Source organism: Sphaeramia orbicularis, chromosome 17, assembly GCF_902148855.1.
Source record: "Sphaeramia orbicularis chromosome 17, fSphaOr1.1, whole genome shotgun sequence".
Taxonomy (NCBI): domain Eukaryota; kingdom Metazoa; phylum Chordata; class Actinopteri; order Kurtiformes; family Apogonidae; genus Sphaeramia; species Sphaeramia orbicularis.
The window spans coordinates 17,814,684-17,838,005 of NC_043973.1; the positions used below are offsets into that span (position 1 = coordinate 17,814,684).

At 37.3% G+C, this 23,322-nt stretch overlaps 2 protein-coding genes across 5 annotated transcripts in view; one reads left to right on the forward strand and one right to left on the reverse strand.

Moving 5' to 3' along the window:
• Positions 1-894, reverse strand: part of ca8 (carbonic anhydrase VIII) — a 43,303-nt gene extending 42,409 nt beyond the window's left edge. For all 3 annotated transcript variants that reach the window (XR_003938008.1, XR_003938007.1, XM_030161411.1), the window contains exon 1: positions 584-894. Coding sequence is in view for 1 of the 3 variants with exons in the window: in XM_030161411.1 (XP_030017271.1) it covers positions 584-656 (73 nt within the window). In the remaining 2 variants the exon portion in view is untranslated. The remainder of the gene's footprint in view (positions 1-583) is intronic.
• Positions 895-10,753: 9,859 nt separating this feature from the next.
• rab2a (RAB2A, member RAS oncogene family) overlaps positions 10,754-23,322 on the forward strand; it is a 31,445-nt gene continuing 18,876 nt past the window's right edge. Inside the window, exon 1 of one of the 2 annotated variants that reach the window (XM_030160251.1) lies at positions 10,754-10,967. In XM_030160251.1, the coding sequence (XP_030016111.1) occupies positions 10,922-10,967 (46 nt within the window). In that variant the 5' untranslated portion in view covers positions 10,754-10,921. The remainder of the gene's footprint in view (positions 10,968-23,322) is intronic. The other variant, XM_030160253.1, reaches the window with a different exon arrangement.

The window sequence follows — 23,322 nt, forward strand, 5'->3', positions numbered from 1 at the left end:
AGTAGAGGGCTGAAAAATAATCTCATTGAATTTTTGATTGAATTCAAGTTCCAATTTTCCCTTAAAACTAGTTAATAGTAAGTAATAGTTAGTCTTTAAAGTTACTAGCTTCAGACACAGTCCAGAGACAGAAGCTGAGTTGCATGATGGGAAATGTAGGACATGGCCCACTACCTCTACTGTATTAAAGATAAAATGTCAGGAAATCTGTTGTTTGACTGTTCAGATTCAGATTTAATCTCTGTTCTGTTTGTTCTAATTTGTATAAAGTTTTAATAAATGACTGAGGAGTTTATTTATTTATTTATTTCAAAGTATCTTTAAATGTATAACTTGCTCTGACATTTTTTAACTGAACAAAACAAAAAGAATATTCTCCTGGTTAAACACATTATACAAATAATAAAAAAAATATATATATATCTCCAATTAAATCACAAACTCAACTAAGAAACAGGCTGACGTTCCAAGTCAAGTTCTTTCAAGGTTTGTGGACTATGTAACAAATTATGTGGATGGTAAATGTTTTAATACCTATGAACACATTCCCTCATCCTTCACATGCTGATGAAGAGCTGCCTACCTTCCTCATATCCCCAGTCCAGCTCATCTTTGCCTGGGATATAATCGGACTCCTCGTTCACGTTGTCAGCCATGGTGCTTGACAGTCCGCTCACTGTGGTACCAACCAGTCGGGCCTCCCAGTAGACTCCCAGTCACACTTGGACAGAAGTCTGTGCAGTTTCTGGATGAACTCCCAGCTTTAAAACAACACCCTCGCCCTCTCACTTATTCCCTTTGTAGCTTGAGTTTCCTCTTTTCCTCTCCTGGACTCTTTTCTTTCCTTTTCTCTATGTTACTCCTCTCTTCTCAAACCACTAAGTGATGCATGTGAAACTCTCTGTCTGTCTTTCTCTTTACTATCCTTCGCTCCTCCTCTTTCTCTCTCTCCACTTTGCTTTGCAGTGTTATCTCACCCCGCCTTCCTCTCTGTCTTCCTTTCTTTCTCTTTTTCTCTCTCTCTTTTCTGCAGACTGCAGGTGTGCTCGCTCACCCTGGCTTTCATCCAAACAGTGACTGATCAGTAGTTTTTTCTCATACTATGTCCCTATACGGCCTCTCTATTCCAAACACTTGACTGAAAAGAAAACCTGTGAGAGTATTGGTTTGTCCACTTTTTTCATGGGTGTCAGTGTGTTAGAACCTTTTAGTTGTTTGGGGTTGTATTTCATCTGTGTGTGTGTGTGTGTGTGTGTGTGTGTGTGTGTGTGTGTGTGTGTGTGTGTGTGTGTGTGTGTGTGTGTGTGTGTGTGTGTGTGTGTGTGTGTGTGTTGTGTGTTGGAACTCGGGCCTGGCAGGAAGGTCATGCTGGTGTTTCTCTCAGAGCCCACAGACCCACCCATGGGTGAAGGAAACAGCAGTGGTTGAGAAAACAGGCAGAAAACAGCAGGATGGAGAGTGTGAAAGGCCTGACTGTTCTCCAGTGTTGATCACTTCAAGATGAACAGAGATCCAAGCCCTTAAACACTGGAATCCAGAACTGTAATATGGCCAAAAAATAAATAAGTTCTGCACATGCACTCATAAAAACTCCCTCACCAAGACTTTAAAAGGTTGGCACTACTTAACCCTTTCATGCATGAATTATGAGAACCTTAGTCGATATTTTTTCTTGAATGTTTTTGTTCCTCTTTAGGCATGAAAAAAACAATGCAATTGATTTTTTTTTTTTTGTTTGTTTGTTTTTTTTTTAACCTATTTTTCATGGAGTTACAAAAATGTCCACTAAGCTGGACACCATGTGTTTAAGTTTTGAAGCAAAGAAACATTTATTTAAAAATCATCATCAGGAAGCGATATACTGTGTGAAAACTATGAAATAAAAACATTTTTAATGCCGCTATTTGCTAAATTGCATTTTATCATACTCTAATATTAGTTATTACTCATTTCATGAAGATAATATCCTCCTGAGACCCAGGAAATTAACAGTTTTAGCTTTTTTACATTAAAAAATTGTCTTGATTGGAAACTGCATAATGCAACAGTTTTTTTTAGATATATTTTTAAAATTATTTTTATTTATTGACTGATTTTTTTAATGGAATATCCTTTGCAATGGAGAGCATTTAAGTTAAACTGTCAAACTTTTGTCCCCTATAAGGGACAAAATGCATTGCTGGGTTATGCAAAAAAAATTTAAAAAAAAATTTGTGTGTTAATTACAGTCTAATAACAATTAGCAACTGATTTACACTAAAACATGTAACTGCAGATCAGGTTTATCTAGAACAGCAAAGTTAGAGTAATTGTATGAATTGCAGTGTATGGGATGATGCATAAGCGTCCACTGTGTTGGCTGATATGGAACTAAAACAACAAAACCCATGAATAAACAATAGAACAACCATAGAATAGCTGTCCACTGTAGTGACCACTATGCATGAAAGGGTTAATTTATTCTCCCTAACAAAAAAAAGTGTGTTTGATACCTTAGAAAAGTACTTTGACCCTGTTAACACAAAAAAAAAAAATGCAGAAAGTAAAGGGGAACAAATAGATTGTAGTCCCCATTGTTCCTCCTTGCTTAATTTCTTTCTTTGTTAATCCATGTCCTCAAGGCTGCTGATGTTAATTGCCCTACATTCCTTATCAGGAAACTGTCCTTGGAGCTCGTCTAAATGCAGACAAACTCCCCCGTTTCTAACACGTACATGCACTCACTTTTTCTGCATGTGATCCTTATGTGAAATCACTAAAACCACAGGAGAACAGAAACAGGCCCGTAGTCTAAAATGCAGGTCCAGCCTTTAAGTAAGTTTAAGAAACAGGTAAATTTATACCAGTGCTGCAGGGAACACAGTCAGGTCCATAAGTATGTGGACAGTGGCACAGATTCTGTAGTTTTGTCTCTGTACACCACCACAGCGGATCTGAAATAAAGAAACAAGATATGACTGAAATGTGGACTCTAACTTTCAGGGTTTAACAAAATATTACATTAACTCTTTAGGAATTACAAATATTTTAAACATTTCCCCTCTATTTTCAGAGGCTCAAAGAAATTGGACAGACTAAGATAATCACAAACATGGGGAGTGATGTAAATACTTGGATGTCAATGACTTCCTGAAGTCCGGATCCCATGAGTTTCCTCCCTGTAGATGCTTTATCAGGCCTTTATTACAGCCGCCTTCAGTCGCTGCTTGTTTGTGGGTCTTGGTCTAAATTGGCTGTATTTCCTAAATGGCTAATGCAATATTTTCATTTGTTCATCGCTTCATTTCCAGTCCACTGTGATGGTGTACAAAGGCAAAAGGACAACATTTGTGTCACTGTCCAAACATATATGAACTGTACGTTTGTTCCTGCAGACACTGAAGTTTCCTAAAATAATTTGATGAGTATTAATGTGGTCCTAAGTAGTATTCTAACCACCACTTTTTTAAAAAAAAAAAAATCAAATTCAAAGTAACCTGTATCACCTGAGAATCAGACATGAATTGAAAACAAGTGAATGTATCTGACACAGAATTTAAATAATTGAATATTTTCATTTATATACAGTCATGGAAAAAAATATTAGACCACTCTTGTTTTCTTCAATTTCTTGTTCATTTTAATGCCTGGTGCAACTAAAGGTACATTATTTGTTTGGACAAATACAATGGTAACAACAAAAATAGCTCATAAGAGTTTAATTTCAGAGCTGATATCTATCCATTTTCCATGGTTTTCTTGATTATAGCCAAAATCACTTCAGATCTTACATCAATAGCTTTGGCATTGTACTGACAAAAACACTGCTTTTAGGCATTCCATGTTTTCTTTTCTGTCTGTTTTAGTCACATGATACACACAGGAGTTAGTACTTGATTGCAAAACTATTGTTTTTGATGACTGCGACTGTACATACATCATCTGATAAATGACTGTATGAAACAATTACCATATACTGCATTAACAAGAAAGGATTTAGTTGTTTTTGTACTTGGGGTTTAACAGCAGAACCATGAGTATTTAATAACTATATGAAGACAAGAACTTTTATTGAAGCATGCTACTTTGCCAGTGTTTGTGTTACACTCTTTAACGAAACAGTGAAAACTGGTATGAACCAAATGTCTGTGGTTTGATTCTTAAACTAGGTAGCCTTTGTTGTGTATCATTCTCCTCCCTGCGTTTTCATGTCATGTCTCATCTCTACTATGTATTATTTAACAAAGACACACAATTTCCTCAAAAATAGTTGTTTACAGAATCTGGACAAAAATGCAAACACTCTCACCTTCTACATTATATAATTTTGGATATACACCAGCTCTAAACATTTATTTGTTGACTTTCCTGTTCAATAAAAGTGTGTAAAGATTAGTACTGAGAACTGAGAACACACAAACGCGTCACCTCTGAGTGTGAGTTTGGTCCTTTGGTTCTCTCTGCAGGATACGATTAGTCACTACAGCTCAACAGCTAAACGTTGACCTGGAGGATCAAAGTTCAACATTAATCGGCCTTTAACCCATGAAGACCCAAATATGCATCAGTGACCAAAACCATCTACTGATCTAACATGTTTAATCACTTTAGAGCCATTAATCCTACAATACATGTAAATAATTGGTGTAAAATGCAGTTCATCATCTTTTCATGGTCATCAGATATGAGCCATTTGGGCGTCCAGAGGCTCGGTAGTTACCACGGAAACACCGTCATCTTCTACAACATTGATTCACTAGCAAAACTCATGGAGTTGGATCAATGACAGTGAATGGAGACACTTGGTTTATGTTCAGTTATTGATTGATTTTACTGAAAGCCACTTTCTCTCAAGTTTTCTCTGTTTTTGGTATGATAACCCTCAAATGTAATCTCAGCATGTTGGTTTAAGTACATGATCAGTAAAATGAATATTGGAAAATACCTGATTTTCAATGAAAAAAAAAAAAGCAAAATAGAGAGGATAATATTATGATAAATGGTGATAAATCACTTAAGAAAAGTTATATAGAGAGAAAAAATTATTTGGGAACTAACACAAAAGTAGGTCTGGGTCTTTATGGGTTAAGAATCCGTGGATAAGGCTGGAAAAAAATCACCTCATGAGATTATAGATTTATATCAACTCTTTATTGAGGACTTGGGATGAAGATGGGAACTTTCACCAGGGATTCTGATTGTATGATGATATGATGGAAGCAGCTGAACAAATGTATAGTAGGCAAGATAAAACTGTATGGGTATATATAAGTTTCTTCCCACTCCTTTTCTGACAAATATGTGTGTATGTATACATGTTATATGTAGTTATCTACTCTCACATGTAAATATTATACACTCATTAAGTTCTTTTGTATATTTTTTTCTTCAGCACGTTTTGAAAGAATACATGATATGTCAATTTATTGATGTTTCACATTTTTATAGTGAATGCAATGATAAAAATAAATAAATACATAAATAAATAAATAAAATACTGCATTTTCAAGGCTCTAGACTCTGAGAAAATCCATATATTCCAGATGTCTGTATTATTTTATTAATATAGAAATCCAGCCCAAAACATTTAGCCTTTACATCTCTTGAATTAATTGGGATGTGAACTTAAATTTTGCAAAACATCCTCTAGATGTGTACAGATGTGTACAGGGATATTTTGGGACCATGCTGGCATGATTCAACACAGTAAAAACCTGTTCACCTGCTGCCATCAAGTGGAACCTTCACGCATCAGAGAGTTTATTCAGTAATATGGATCATTATCAGCTTTATAGTCACAAGATAATCACCTCTTATGATTCATGGAAAAATGGGTGAAGGGGATCCTGGCTAAACCGAAGCTGCGGACATACGAGGGGGGGCTGAAAAGTTCATAGCCTGACTAAGAAGGAGTTATTCCACAGCAATGAAACTTGGCATACATTAAATTCAACTTTTCCTAATACTACTTCCATGGTTTCCTTCCAGATAAACCCACATTGGATAAATAATTTAGGACTTTGAAAAGTAGTACTACAGACATTTCATGAAAATGCTTGCTTTTCACCCCTCCCTTGTTCTCCCTACCCCTCTTGAATTCAGCTTCCCAGTTTTACACAGTTGATAAAGCTGGAGCATCATCCCCTGTAGCAACCATGTCAACATGAATGTCCTTGGGGGCTAACCCCTTTTTCTGCAGACATTTGATAAGACCACTGTGCCACGGATGGTTCACCAAATGTCTCTGGTACTGCTTTTCAAAGTCCTAAATTATTTATCCAGTGTGGGTTTATCTGGAAGGAAACCATGCAATTTGTATCAGGAGAGGTTGAATTTAATGTATGTCAAGTTTCATTGCTGTGGAATAACTCCTTCTTAGTCAGGCTATGAACTTTTCAGCCCCCCCTCGTACATTCAACTGAAAAACACATATAAAACACACTTTTATGTCAGCACAAACTTGACGAGGCACCAAAGGTCCCTGGTTGCTCAGCTGCGTACAGGAATCCTTCCCTTGGCCTTAGAAACTGGGAGATTTACTCAAATCCCAGACGAAAACAGACTTTGTGGACTGTGTGATTTGGGGGAAGTGGAAAATCAATCCCATTTTCTTTTGTATTGTCCTCTATAAGATGAACTGAGAGCCTCTTTGTTTGATGACATGTTTATCCGAAATTGTGATATGTTTTGGAGTACTGATGATGATGAGATGAAATGGTTGTTTTGTTCAAATGTATATAAATGAGCATTATTTGTTTGTAAAACCTGGAAAAAGCAGCAGATAGGTTTGTTTAAATAGGTCAGTACATTGTCTTGTTTATATCCGTTGTGCCTATTGTCTGGTATTTGGTCTTTGGTTTGTATTTTTGGTGTCTTATAAGCCTATGTAAGGGCTGGGCATATTCTTATGCAGGACACAATAATAAAAATTCCTTCCTTCCTTCATTCATTCATTCATTCATTCATTCATTCATTCATTCATTCATGGTCTCTCACTTTAAAACATTTGGTTCAAATTTGCTAAACCATGTGTTTTACCATCAGTTAAATAGTTAAAAATATCTATTCTGCATACATTAAAGGTTGACAACATTATGCCCTGTCACAAACAGGACAGATATATCAGATTTATCAAAGTTTATCATGGTTAGAGTTCATCTTGACATCTGTGCCTCTGTTGTATAATACTCTGATAAACCTGATGTTTTATGATTGGATATAAAAGCAAGACAGAAGAAGCCAAGAAAAAAGGTGATCAAGACATGATGCCTATTAACACAATTTGCTTCCTAGTGTGCGTTTTTGTTTTTATTATAATAAGATGAAAAAAGTCTGAAAAATGGCCAAGTAGGTGATTGAGCAACACATGGTGAAAGTCATGATGTGTTATCGGAATTAAAAACTAATTATTATCCCCATTAGTCATCATAAAGGTAGTAACTACTCTTCCATAAGCAGATATTTTATTGTTAATTTTAATATTACTATAAGTTTCCCCTTTACTGATTTATTTTACTATGTTGTGCTATGGATACACATACTGCTATGTCCTGAAAGAAGTGAAAGCTACAAGAGTGCTTAATGCTTTGTTAACTTATCCAGGTGATTGTTGTGTGTACAGTTTGCCACGTTTGATAGAATTGTTTGTTCTTGCAAGAGGTGCATACTTAGTGCAAATTGTACAATGTTTTTAGACAAATGGCATAGTCTGTCTTGTAAGTTTAAAAATAAGCCATTAAAGCTGTAAAAATTTCTGCCTCATCCCTTCCCAAAGACAGGGACAATTAATGTTTGACATGTAAAAAACAAGTCTTTTAAGATGTATTTGTGCAGTACACTTTTATCTCGTTTATTGAAAGTTGGTATGTTTGCTTTGCTGAGAGAAAAAAACAAAAAAAAAAACAATGGACGCCCGTCACCTTTGTCTGAATGCATTTATTTGGTCTCATGATGCATTTGATATAATATCATATGGTTTCTTTTACATGTGCATAAAACAGTGTTGTGTATTATAGTATTATAAAGTGAAGTATAAATGATAGTGAAATGTTGAAATGTACAGATTTGCTTCAGATAAGTCCTCTTGAAAACTGTCTTGATGATTTGTTATTAAAAAAAAAAAAAAAAAAAAAAGAGATAGGTGTATTTGTGTGTTAAACAAAGGATTATTGTATTTTTGTTCCTGGAAAGGGGCGGTGCTTTATCGTTTGTTACACATTCTACTTCCTCTGAAATCAACAAAAACATTTTTTTAAAAAAAGGTTGTGCCAGGTGTGCCTCTTTCCAGTGACTCCCTGAGGCTGGACCATTAGAACATGTTGCAGCCATTGTTTGGCCTGAACTTTTCCATCCATAAAGATGTGCAGCACAAACTGGGTGTCCACATTTTTTCAATTTATAACATCTAAAATGTGTCATATGCAACATTTTCCCCATACTCAATAGCACAAATTATAAGTAAGCCTACAGAAGCTTGCAGAGTTATTTTTCCATTATACAGTAGATCAGGTCTGTGTTTTGAAAATAGCACCTCACAATGAAAAACAACAGAAAATCTCAACTGTTTTCTGCACATTTTTAGTTGTAGTTTAGTTTAATTTAGTTTATTTCAGACACAGACATAATACCAAACATATGGAAGAAAAAAAAAAGAAAAATAATAAACAATACACAAATAAAAAATCAAATAATAGAAAAAAAGAACCACTGTTGTGCCTGAGAGGGAGTAGGAAGAAGCCATTGCTTATCCAGTTCTACCCCCCAATTCCAGTCCTCAGACCGTTAGTGCTTAATCACTTGATATACAACAGGGGTGTCAAACTCATTTTAGTTCAGGGGCCACATTCAGTTAAATTTGATCTGAAGTGGGCTGAACCAGTAAAATAATAACATAATATATAAATAATGTCAACTCCAAACTTTTCTCCATGTTTTACAGCGAAAAAAGTAAAATTACATTATGAAAAGGTTTACATCTACAAAATATCCCTTCAAACAATGTGAATGAATGACATGAACAAACTGAAAAAAAGTGTAATTTTAACAATATTCTGCCTCAGTTTATAATCAACACACGTACATTATAACTTACAGATCACAGTGGGTCTACAAATACACAAAACATTTAATAACAGGCAGAATATTGTTAAAATTGTACTAACTTAAGACATTTCAGGTTATTCACATTTTTTGTGAAATTATACTTTGTTTTAGTGTAAATACATGAAAATATTTATATTTACAAAGAGGAAAAATTTGGAGTTGTCATTTATTCATATGTTATTATGATCGTATTTTACTGGTCCTGCCCACTTTAGATTGAATTGGTCTGAATGTGGAACCTGAACTAAAAGGACTGTTAATATCTTGGTGTAATTTTTGCATTTCACAAATTCATCCCAGGGGCTGGACTGAACCCTTTGGCGCATGTTTGACACCTGTGATATACAATATAGGATTGTGATTACCCATAAACACACCCCTATAAACCTATACACACATACACATACAGTCACATACACATATACAGGGTGGGGAAGCAAAATTTACAATATTTTGAGGCAGGGATTGAAAGACAGTGTATGACCAATTAGTTTATTGAAAGTCATGAGAATTTATTTGCCACAAGAAAATTTACATCATAGAAAATGTTTTAATTCTATGTGTCCTCCTTCTTTCTCAATAACTGCCTTCACACGCTTCCTGAAACTTGTGCAAGTGTTCCTCAAATATTGGGGTGACAACTTCTCCCATTCTTCTTTAATAGTATCTTCCAGACTTTCTCGTAATAGTTTTGCTCATAATCATTCTCTTCTTTCCATTATAAACAGTCTTTATGGACACTCCAACTATTTTTGAAATCTCCTTTGGTGTGACGAGTGCATTCAGCAAATCACACACTCTTTGACGTTCACTTTCCTGATTACTCATATGGGCAAAAGTTTCTGAAAAGGTATGGATAATAGTGTTAGGTATGATTATGACATCAATATATGTTTGGTTTCAAAACAACTGAAGTAGTGCCTGCTGAGAAAAAACAACTAAATGTTCATTGTAAATTTTGCTTCCCCACCCTGTACATACACACCCGTTTATCACTACAGCTGTACACCAACACACATCTGCACCCCCATGTTTACACACACACACACACACACACACACACACACACCATACAATAGAACAACCTGACAATCCAAATAATGTTGAAATAATGTGAAAAAAAAAAAAAAATTCTTTGTATATATATATATATATTTTTTTTTAATTTTTGAATGTTTGGACACTGCTTGAGGTCTACCCCCAACCCATTCCAAAGCTTGACCCCACACACTGATACACACAAACATTGCATTATTGTAATGGAAATGCATGGTTCAAGAAACAAAAAAACAAATTACCAAATGACAAGCTGAGACAAAGCTGAGTAAAATATGGAGGGGGTTAAATATTTTTTACAGCTCCAGGCAGATTTTTTGTCTCTTAAAATTGCAAAGGTTGCTGCCCCTTGTTCTTGTTCCACAGGCTGGAGTAAAACACATGTGAAACACATTACAGCCACTAGAGGCCACCAGAGAGACCACACTGAAACACATGGATCCCAGATACATTTATGCACTTAAATAAATCTTACTGGGACGTGGTTGAGTTAAGAAACGTGTTAAACCAACTTATTCATGAGATACTGCTAATTAATTTTGCTTAAAAAGCGGATAATAAAAGCATGATAAGGTTTCCGAGGAGACTGTGAATACATCATCGTGTAGCGTGGCGAGGGCGGACCGTGTGACGTAGAGCTGTGGCTCTGGCTGTTTATTGTTCCTTCCCCAGCACCGACAGAGAAAAACAGGCTAACAGGCTGTCAGCTACCTTTTTCACACGGTTCACAGTCTGTTTAACGCAGGTGTAACGGTCAAGACAGCTGACTGCACAAACCAGGGCCATGGCGTACGCATACCTCTTCAAATACATCATCATCGGAGACACGGGTAAGCCGCACACGACCAGCTTGACTACCAGTTAGCATTCGGCTAGTGTTAGCTGCTAGCTAGCGGTCCATTTCCGCAGTGTTGGATAGTCCAATGACGTGGTAAAAGCAGAGACGAAAGGGGTGGGATGACAGCTCCATTTCTTAACTGTAACATATTTAGATTACGCTTAAAACACCCTGACAGTACCACACATTTAGCTATAGGTGTCATATCAAAGTCAGCATGTAAACCACTTTGTTGTAGCTGTTGTTGACACTGGCAAATACACGTTGGGCCTTTTGTCCGTTTGCGTCCAGGGTGGGGGTGTTAGCTTAAGCTAGCTAGCCTGTTAACTAACTAGCAAGTGTTAGCTGCTCTGCTAAATATTAAGCACTCAGCTGTCACGACGTTGAAACGAGCAGTACATTAACTACATTTTCGTACACGGCCACAGTCATAATATGTGTCTCATTTTCTGCTTATTGTGTTTACATATATTGTCGTCAACTAAGCTTTTCGACAGAGAAGGCCAAAACGTCAAGCTAAAGCCTTCAATATTCCCTGAAATGGCGTAGAACAGTTGTTAGAGCTAATTTCTGTCACGGAATTGGACACAGCTTTTTTTTTCTCCTTACGTTTTTACAGATTTGTAGTTTTTTTCTGTTGTGTCTCCCCTTAAGTGTGGAACAGGTGGATCGGTGGGTAATGTTGTCATCTGTGTTGACAAAAGGGCCTTCAGCTAGCTTGGACTGTAGCGGCAGGTGTTGGATTTTAATGATATGCCATTAGTATTGATTAAAAAAGACAAAACTAACAGCAGGTTTTTGAGGTGCTATACGAGATGTCTTAGGATGGTTTTCAAAGTGAACCTAACCAATGATTTGAAGAAGTAAACATAGGAACAAATCATATCAGTCAACAAAGCATAAATTACCTTATTGTAATAGGTTTATTCTGTTGTGTACATTGATAGTGAAATAGTCAGCAGCAAGAAGACAGTCTTACAGCTAAAACTAATGGAATAAATAGAGAAAAGCTTTCTATTATGCATATCAGTGTGCTAAAGCAGACTACTACACTGCTATTGCGAAACAGGTTCATGTTGTGCCTGCTGATGTTGTTTATCAGTGACAGAACTGAGGTACAGCCAAGGTTCTGTTGTGATTATGTGTATGTCTTTTTTTAATTTTTTTTTTTACTTCTCGTAAACATGTTATGCTAAGCTAAAATGTCTTGACTGTGAAATCTTCTTGCTGTTGATAGTATCAGTTCAGAGCAGAAACAGAAGGATTTGCACATCCAAAATAGCAACCTGTCATTTTAACTATTGCAATGCACATGCTAGTACTACACAGACAGGCAAAGATGCTGTCACAGGATGTGACCAGTGGAATATGTATGTCACTAAATGTTATTGCAATTAAAGAAATCACCATTTGTATTGATGCTCTTCCACAAGCAGCACTATGTCACAAGTCCTTAAAAACAGTAGAGGTGTGTGTACATGGTCGTATGTCTAATGATTCTCCAAACCCAAACATCTGTTCAGACTTTGATTTTTGAGCCCAGGTCAATTTGGAATATTAACAACACTATTACAGGAGATTAACTTCATTAACCATCACAATTTCCTCATAGCGTCTGATTGTTTTGAATGATAAGGTTATGGTATTTTGACTTCCAGGACGTACAACAATTAGTGTTGAGGAACATGTAATAAAAGTAGCTGTTATAATCTATGACATATTTCCTGGAAAATGGAATGTAACCTAATTAGATTTGATTAAAACAGTGGCTCTTAAAGTTATGCCGTGAGTAATTTGGGTGGAGGGTTTTAGTCTCAGGGGCTCCTCCACCTCATATTGGGAAGCGATGACTAACTCACACTTTGCTGTCGACACTGTTAAGATTTTGCGTTCTTATTGTTATAATTTTTGATAGTTTGTATTGTCATTGTTACCTAACTGAAATCATTACAAGGACATTTCAATAATTAAAATTATTAGGCTTTTTTTTTAATTAATGGGGCATCTCCTCTTTATTAGTCTGGGTTTGGTTAGTAAACGTATGATGAATTGATGTTATACTAAAAATATGATATTGGTATAAGAAAAAGAAAGGAAAAAGAAGAAGAAAAACATACAGTGGAGAAATCTGTCAAACGACACATTGCCTGTATAATTTTTTCATGCACTATGTTCATTTTAATGTCAGAAACTCCTAAAAAAAATATTGCGACCCAAACCTTTAGGCCTGCAGGTATTTACCAGGTCTGTTGGCGGATGTTTGCAAACTGTCAACAAAGATAAGTCGAAGGGACAGATGTAAACTACACACATACACGGGAAAAAAAGGCCTGGAGGTTGGAGCTGTGTGTTTTAATCAATGTTCAGTCTGTTTCTGATGAAAGCTGGTGAATTTGTGTCGGTGAAAATGTCTGAGTAATTATTTGCTGATGGTTTTAGTGAGCCTGAATAAGTAGTCTATCCGGTTCTGGTAAACATTGGATTAATTCTTGAATTTGATTAGAGTTCAGTGAGCGAGTTATTTTACAAACTTGATGACATGAGCCTCGTATTTTAGAGAAAGGGATATGATTTGGTGTGATTTCATGAAAGTTGCAGAAATTACAGTTTTGCAAGTGGTAACCATTTGTTGTGAATAATTAGATTCATTATTTATGATCACATTCCTGTAACTTAATTATTTATTGTTTAATGTTTTCTGTCCTACATGGGTTGTCATGATTACACACATTTTAGTTGATGATTGTGATTTAAAAAAAAGTGATTAATATTTTAATACCGGTCTTTTTCCTATTAATTTCATCCAAAGAGCCTTTGTGGTCATTAAACATAGGAACATAAATACAAATCACATTTCAGTTTGCCATTTAGGCTATGTAAACTAAATTACCCAGTGTAAATTTAACTCAGTATACAGACCTTAGTGCGGACATATGGCAGTCTATGCCCAATGTCAATAGATGCTTATGGTATCTAATAAGTGAGATATCTTCAGATAAACAGTGGAGAACAACATGGATGTAATGATGTGGACATGACATTTCTGTTTATTTCATCGGGCTGTGTTTATACAGGTAAATGAAACGAACAATTACGAAAAGTGATTGCAGCCAGCTAAAGTAATCTCAATCTGATGATTATGTAATAATTGTGAAAGGTCTGCTCTCCCAGTAGGATATGACCTGTCTGCCTCTCCTGCAGACAAACTGCGATTCACTGGTTGTTACTTTGCACAGCCAGGTGTTATCTGTCTTCATTATCTGAGGTTGGGTATGGCCTACAGTAGTTTGACATGTGTCAGTCGGGTGTGGTATTTGCACCCGAGTAGTTGCCACGTTGAGTCCGGATTTCACACAGCAAATAAGTGTATGGCTAGACTAGAAATTTCATCCAATCTCTATGCAGAATTGTGTTCATCTGAGTTCATTCAGACTCACCAGGGGTCTCAGTGGCATGATACGTACATTCAGTACAGTATGCTGCTGAGATTTTGGTTGGTTAATTGCCCTTAGGATGTGATGAGTGGAAATGCAGTGGGAAATTTCATCATTTTGACTCATCTTGTGGGCTTAGATCTCTCATAATTATTAAAACAGAAAATGTCAGTGATGATATATTGTATTTTTTCTCTAGCTGCTCTTTCTGATGGATATTCAGGCCACGGTGTTTTTATGCTCTTCAGCCTTTTACTACAGTTGAAAACCAGTTAATTTACCCCATGATTATGAAACACATACATACATACATACATACATACATGCATTCATTTTACACTGATACAGCAGGAACCCAGTAGTTATGGCTGTCTAGCAATGAGCTGGCAATACAGCATGTATCATGATGGAGAGAGAGTTCAGTTTATTACACTAATGTAAGAAAATTTTTAATTGCATTTTCTGACAAATGAGCACATGCAGATATTCATTAAATCTGGGTACACTGAAATTTTTTCAAATCAAAGTTTTTAAGAATTTATATAGTATCACAGAATATAATATTTCTGATATGTATATGTCTGATTTTAAGATATCAAGAAACATCAAATGGACACAGATATTTTGTAAAGCAAATATCTTTCTCTAGCTTTGGGCCTTTCATCCACAGGTAAATGTTTTTTTAGGTCAATAACACAGACTAACACAAGCCACTTTTACACAGAGATCCTGAATAAAAGGTGAGATGGCGATCCCACCTTTTTTCCACCATTGACCAATTTACACAGCCAAGACAAAGGAGTAACAGAGGTGAGACAGGCTGGACTTTTACACAGCAGATCTGCGTTGCGGAATCAAAGGGACGGTGACACAAAGCAGCGTATAGTGAGATGTGTAACTTGCGCATCGGGAATACCCCGAGCATAGTGGTGTTGCTAACTTCTCCAGAGTCTTTCACTGTTCCACAAATGTTATCATGGATGGATAGAGTCCTCCACCTAAAGTGACAACAGCTCGCGGGTTCTGTGTCTCCCCAGTTCGACATCTTTCTGGTCACGTTGATATGCTTGTTTACTGTACGCAGTCCAGGCTCATTTTTAAATCTCACCAGCATAGGGGTCACACACACAATACTTCATCAAAACGTCACATCTTGGTGGTGAAATGAGAGGTGTTCCTTTTACATAGCATTCTGGAATCATGATTCCCCCTTTATCACAGCTCTGTTACTACCTCCAGAGGTGTTACAGAGCCGTGATAAAGGTGGGACCAAATGATCCCACCATTTCACGTTACACAGACGTTCCGAAATAAAGGTGAAATACTCCAGTAACAGAAGTGCTGTGTTAAAGGGGCTAGAATAAAGCATCTGCTTCTGGTGTGTCCAATATTATCTGAAGGAACAATGGTTCTTCTAAGTATTTTACCAGTTCGTAGTATATTTTCCATCGCAGTGTATCCAGAGATATTTTGTAAAATGTACGTTAGATGAATAAAAAAACAGAAGGGACAAATAGCTGTTTAGAAAAGTATCCATATCAGTGAAAACCTGGCATAAGTTTTTATCAAAGGTGTTTTCTAATATTAGTGTCCAGTCTCAGTGTGTGTTCTGTCCTAATTTTATGAAATCATGTAGACTTGTATTCAGTGTTCGTGAAGGGACTGTGGTGTGGTTTGACACTTTGCTTTATAACTTAAGAGCTGTGGCTGGAACACTGAATGTGATATGTGATGTACTGTAATTGCTAATTGAACTGCCATTAGTTTTTAATATTGTGTTATAAGGTTTTTCTCTCAGGCTGGCCTGTACGCCAATCCTGTTGGCAGAAAGACCGATGGAGTTTGAAAGGAAAATTATAGTCTTTGTACAAAAATAGTCTGTTCTGTGGAACAGTGCCCGTAGGTCTACAAGTTTCCAGAGACCTGGCTTTGTGGAGACTTTTATAGAGAGCTTTGACTCTACCCTTAGTCAGAATTTTGAGGGTGAGCATTGTAGCTCACTGGTGAGAAGGGCTGATATGTTTCCATCATCAAATAACTGTACTTTGAACCTTACTAAAATGATAGGAATGTTCGCCGAGTCTCGGATGTGGTATGCTTGGCCTTCGAGTTTTCACATGACCAGACTTAACAGAAATGAATATGACTGACTGATTCGAAGATCTCTAGTGTGTATATTATTGTGTTACTTTACAGAGTGAGTTATTGTAAGGTAATTACTGGCTGTTTGGTTGTTAGAACTAATGACTTTCCCATCTGTTGTGGTTTGACTTGCACTCAGTCATTTCCAGACACTGTTTATTGAGGCTGAGTGTCTGTTAATACGCCCTACATTATTTAATTTCTAGTACTGAAAGTTAAAGGACCAAGAGATTGAATTTAGTATTGAAAACCAAAAAGTTGGTTTCCTCTACAGTTGTGGTGGGATAGCTGGAGATAAGTCACTGCACTCCAAGGCACCTAAATAGTATTTGGTTTGGGAGGGCAGTTGATGTGAGCAGACGGTAGTGGGGGTTGTGGTGCAGTCTGCTGACCACGCAAAGCTTCGGGTTACCGCTGTAAGTGAGGAGAGACACATCTCATTGGTCTGCTGGACTCTTCAACACATCTGCAACACAAACCAAGAACTTATGATGTAAGACGGCGAATTATTCCTCCTCAGGGTCCACCAAGAAACTGTTTATCTGAGATCCAAAGTAGCTCTGCAGCAGTTATCTGAATAATCCATGAGTGTTTCAGTAGAAGATGAATTGGCAACTGTTTTAGTAGCTGATTAATACATCAAGGACACTTTGGAGCCTGAATTGCCAAGTATTTTCTGGATCTGGTGTCTTAAAATATGGAAACTCTCTTGTCATGTATCTCTGTTAATGGAATACATTTGGCTTTTGATTGAGTGATACTTTTAATAAAACAGACAGAGGGGATAACTCTTGTGCTCTGCAAAGATAAAACTGACATTTTTCAGTGTTTCTGGCATTTTGAGGAAAAAACAATTAATCTGATGATATTTCTATGATCAGTTGATGAAAATGTCCATTAGATGCAAACATGATGAAGGAACCATTCAGGTCCTGCTTTTTTCACTAGTTTGTTGCTTTGGGTTTATAACACATTTAAAATGATAGGTAATCTGCATTTACATTTATAACCTATTATTTAGACTCAAGATACCATTTGTGTGTTATATCAGTATCAGTATATCAATATAAGTCACAAATCATTCACAATATACATGGTATGAGTTTTTCACCAAAAACGCCATTATCCAGCTAACTGTCAATAATCCTGCACCTACACCGGGTTACGCTAAAGGATTTGTTTCCTTGGCAACAGCAGCAGGGCAATTAACCATCTGTCCTTTTTTATGAAGAACAAAAGCGTGGTTTCTGCTTGGCTAGTCTCACGTTACCAGATCTGTCATGTTTGCTTTGCTCTCAAGCAGATCCCTATGAATCTGTCAAGCTGTAATTGGGAAGGACGGATCCAAATGCTCTTATCTCACTAATATTCTAATTGAATATTCTGTTAAAGGCTCAAATGCCACAAGGGAGGTAGGACAAGCACAGGTGTTACTAAAAGCATGACAATGGCTTCGTTGCAGGGCTGTAGCTAATGACTATTTTCATCTGTGATTAATCTGTTGACTGTTTGTTTGTTCGTTTTTTTCATTTAATGAGTAATTTATATTGTTTGTAAAATGCCAAAAAAATGACAAGATGTGCCATTGATGTCAAATGTCTTGTTTGGTAAAATATCCAGCTTATTATCAGAGAGGAGAGAAGAAATCTTGAGAGGGTGGAATCAGAAAACTTGACTTAGGCAATTCTCAGAATATTTGATATATTTAATCACTGCAGCTTTACTTTGCGATGGTGAGCCAACCTGTAGCACCAGGACCTGAAATGGACACAGTCATCCTTCATTTTATTTTTTCCACCTGTGCTTTTCCTAGTTTTGTTATGTCAGAATACTTCCTGTGAAAATGACCTCCTGGTGTGTAGCTTGTTACCATGTTCTTCACTCATAATAAAGGGGAAGATATCAGGATGCAGTGCTGATTTCATTGGTCTGCATGTATTGAACAGTGCAGGTGTTTGCGTACTCGAGCAGCTAAATGAAACCACCTGTGAGAAGGGCTGGATGATCTGGCCAAAAGATCATTTGGTCATCTTTTGACGTAGAATCACAGTTCTTAATCTGAACCACAATTTTCTTGCCTTTTTGTAAAATGTAGGTGAATTGCATCTGCAAGAAGCCTTGCGTTTCCTCCGGTTTGTTGTCCACAATATGCTAACAGTATCTAGATGAAATAAGCACAAATTCACATTCCTGTTCGTACAGGGTGTCTGTAGTAGATGCAGTATTTCCATCAGCTCGACTGTGGAGGACTAATTCATCCAATTTTGGACCCTACTGATTATGGACTCACTAGCCACTTTTACACACAGATCCCAGAAAAAAGGTGAGCTAGTGATCCCACCTTTTTGGCACTATTGACTGATTTCCACAGCCAAGCCAAAAGAGTAACTGAGGTGAGACAGGCTGGACTTTTACACAGCGGACTTGCGTTCTGGAAACAAAGGGGTGGTGATGCAGCGCAGTGTAAAGTGTGACGTGTAACTTGTGTATCAGGAATACCCCGAGCATAGTGGTGTTGCTAACCTCTCCAAAGTTGGCCTGCCTTTCATCGTTCCACAATGTTAGCATGGATCGAGTCCTCCACCCAAAGTGACAGCAGATCGCGGATCTCGGCATTGCCCCTGTTCGACATCTTTCTGGTTGCAGCAATATGTTTGTTTACTGTACACAGCCTGCGCTCATTTTTTAACCTCCCCGGTGCTGGGGTCACACACGCAATACGTCATCAAAACGTCACACCTTGGTTGTGGAATGAGAGGTGTTCATTTTAAATAGCGTTCTGGGATCAAGGTTCCCCTTTTTATCACGGCTCTGTTACTACCTCCAGAGGTGTTACAGAGCCTTGACAGAGGTGGGACCCAATGATCCCACCATTTTGTTTACACAGACATCATTCCGGAATAAAGGTGAAATATTCCCGGAGCAGAAGTGCTGTGTAAAAGGGGCTACTGTAATGCTTTGTCGTTATTTCTTCAGCAGCAGTAAAACAACATATTGCGTTAATATGTACAAACTGTATTATCTGTATCTATTTTAACTGGATATGTATGACTATAAATGGACTGAAATTAACTCAATAACCTATTGATTTGTTCTAGTGACATTAATGCTACAACATATGTAATATCTTTGTGCCACACACTGTGTAAAATGTTATCGTTACACTGGTAAAAACAAATAACAAAGTAGAAAAGTTTTGACAGTGTGGTTATTGGTGCACAGTCCTTGTAAAGAGTAAACCATATGATTATATGATCATAACCTAAGACTCTGAGATCATCCAGTCTACCTGTCAGTCATATTCTATAACCAGTTACTTAGTCACCTGGCTGACTGAAATTCTGTTTTCTGATAGGCCAGCAGGCATTCCACATGTTGAATTACCTCCCCATGCTAAGGGCTTTGTTGTATGGTATCACATTTTTCTACTATAACTATGATTATAGTCATTCACCATTTGAGGGCTCAGCAGGCTATGATTGAGGGCTGTTGTGGATGCTAGCTCATGCTCTAAACCACAGGTGTCTCATTGTTGACCTCATGGCTTGAAATTGGAAGTTGTGTGCTAAAAGAATGACTTGTGAATTGAACGATTAGGATTAATGTATGAAATTGGGAAAATATGGCAAAAGCAAACTAAATATGGTTTGTCATATCATCAGCGGAGCCTTGGCTTCAGAAAACGATGTGTTGTAAGCAGGTGTCTGATGTGATGTGTGACGGAGGTAATGATGACTGCTTGTTGTGCCTCTTTATAGCTGCCCTCCTCCTGATCTCTCTATCCTCCCCTCCATCCCTTATCATCATCATCATCACACAATCCCTGCCTAGCAACGCCTCTGCCTAGCAATGGTAACCCTTGGAAACCACGAAGGAGGAAGACCAAGTCCCTATCAGTCACCTCTTTGGATGTCTGTCAGTTTCTCTTCTCTTCTCTTCTCTTCTCTTCTCTTCTCTTCTCTTCTCTTCTCTTCTCTTCTCTTCTCTTCTCTTCTCTTCTCTTCTCTTCTCTTCTCTTCTCTTCTCTTCTCTTCTCTTCTCTTCTCTTCTCTTCCCTTCCCTTCCCTTCCCTTCCCTTCCCTTCCCTTCCCTTCCCTTCCCTTCCCTTCCCTTCCCTTCCTTTCCCTTCCCTTCTCCTCCAAAAAGTCCTCACTTTATTATATCACACTTTAAGTAATGAATACAGGTCTGCTAGCAGTTATAAATGCCAGTATGTGTTTTGTTAAGTAAGGCAGTGGCATTTTAATTGATATATATAATACTTGGTTTAGAGTGAATGGATACAGGTTTGTCAGTACCATCTGCATATATTGTACATATGCATCAAAACAGAAGGAAACAGTTAATTCATTACTGATCCGGTTGCATTGAATTATAAGATTTTCTGAAATTCTCTGTTTTTTCCAGTAGCCCTTTACTGAGGCTACAAACAACCATTTTATTCCAGTGTTTTTCCCAGTCAGTCCAGTCAATCCCAGTTTGAGTCCTATTGTTTTATTAAAGATGGAAATGCCAAGATATATTGTTTGCTAAAGCAGTGAATTTTCTGATGTGACTGGAATGATTACAGAATTGGGCTAAATATTACAAAAGCTAATAAAAATGGGAAATGACCAATTCTACCTGAAGGTGCCTGTAGATTGTAGCCTAGTTATTTGGCTTGAATGCATGGCTCCCATAGACTTGCATGGAACTTCTCCCTAAAAATATTAAGTCAGTAAATTCCAGGAGTCATTCTAGTCTCGCCTCCTTCATTCAGAGCTGTTTTATTGGTACATTTCTGAATTATTATTTTACTCACTTTGACTTGTGATTAACAAATTATAGTAAGTAGCTAGCATTCTAGCAGCATTTAGCTCACTCATCACCTATTGTGCTCCCCCAGCTCCTCCTTTTGTCACATATGATCACTTCTAGCTCTAAAAACCAGGATGGTCATGGCAAAAACATAAATTATTGGCTTTAATATGGTGGTTTAAAAATAATGGGTGACATCACAGTGGTTTTGTCCATTTCTAATATAGTCTTTGAGAGCAGCACAGTATATGCCATCTAGAGCTGCACAATGTATCGTTTGAGCATCGTCATTGCAATGTATGTGTGCGCAATAGTCACATCGCAGGTCCTGCAATATAGGAGGCAAATGAACTCAATGTGTTCTCATCTCATTTCAAGGGTACCTGACACACACTGGGCGCAGTGATCCACCAATCACAATCATTCTTAATCAGTTTGCCGAAGCAGACCAAGCCCATGCACATGGAGTGAGTCGCTGGGAACAAAATTCAAAAATGAGCAACGAATAAGAGAAAATCACAGATAACACAGACTCGGTGCCAAAAAGAAAAGCAACGTCAGTTATCTGGAATTTTGGCTACAAGAAGGATGATACTGAAACACGTGTTCTGTGTCGATAGTGCCTTGCAATTGTTGCCACAATGAGAGGGAACACAGCTAATTTGTTTGACCATTTACGTCAGCACCACACAGATATTATATCCTTCCTGAGTATTTTTCATATTGCAATTGTCAGTTTTTTCCAGTGTCGTGTAGCCCTAATGCCATCTACCAACTTTAGTGAAGGTATATGTAACCACATACAGAAGTACGACTTTTGGAACTATTTGAACTTTGTGATACCTATATTCAAGAAGACCCATAGTATATACCTTTTTTGCCACTTTTGATCTTTTCATCCCAATAATGGAAATGCTCATTTACCATTGTAAAACAGAACTGTACTTTTGCAAAGCTTATACCAGAGAACTGTAAATGATTTACAGTGACTAAATGTTAAACTTGTTGAATTTTTGTTGACTTAGTCTAGTAGTGAGTAGAACACAGACTGCTTAACCCTCACATTACCTTATGCTCAACAGTGCAGTATTTATAATGCTCTAACACAGAATGAGATCTGCAGATTTTTCTTCCATCTGTGTCAGTGACCACAGCCGGTTTGGACTGCAGGGATGATTACAATCATGACTCGTGTTAACACAGACATACGAACAGGACAGACAATCTCATGTTTAACTAATAATAGATTAATTTAGTTCAGCACATGTTTGTTTGGTATTGGTTTGTTGCCAAAAGTGAAGACCCATTTCATAATTGCATTGTAAATAAGTGTTTTCTTTCAGCTGTTTAGTGTTATTTTCCCTTTTGCTCTGGCTGAGGATAAACCGGCAGGGCTCAAACATGTTGCACAAACCTGTATGTTATTGCTTCCAGTGTTTTCTGCACCTGCGCTCATTATTTCTTGATTTGATTTCTGTAAAAAACCTACTGGCTCTGCTGACATTTCCCCAGCAGTTATCTCCTGATACTATTAATTTAAAACCCCTGAAATGTTTTGAGTCTCTCTTTTATCTGCTGTCATCATCATCTGATTTTGTAATTGGCGGAATTATTGCCCTGGTTGTTCTGATGTGTTTGACTTGCTAAAGCTATTAAAAAAAGCAATGACTGAATGGTAATCAGTTTAGCAGAAGCTCATCCCTCGTAGTGTTTGTGTATCTGTGGCGGTCATAACGTACTCTTGTGTGGAGTAGTGTTGATACAGAGCAGATTCATCCATGCCCTTTCAGAAGAACAACAGTATCATCACACATGCTCCAGCTGGTCAGTGGGAACGCTAACAGTTAGTTCTTGTTAACTGAGCCAACAGGAGCTAGGCTGGATGTAGTGTATGATATAATTCCTTAATGAATGATACAGCAAGTCTTTTCCTGTAAAAGTCTCTGCTCTGTGTAGTTCAGAGCTGCAGAATCA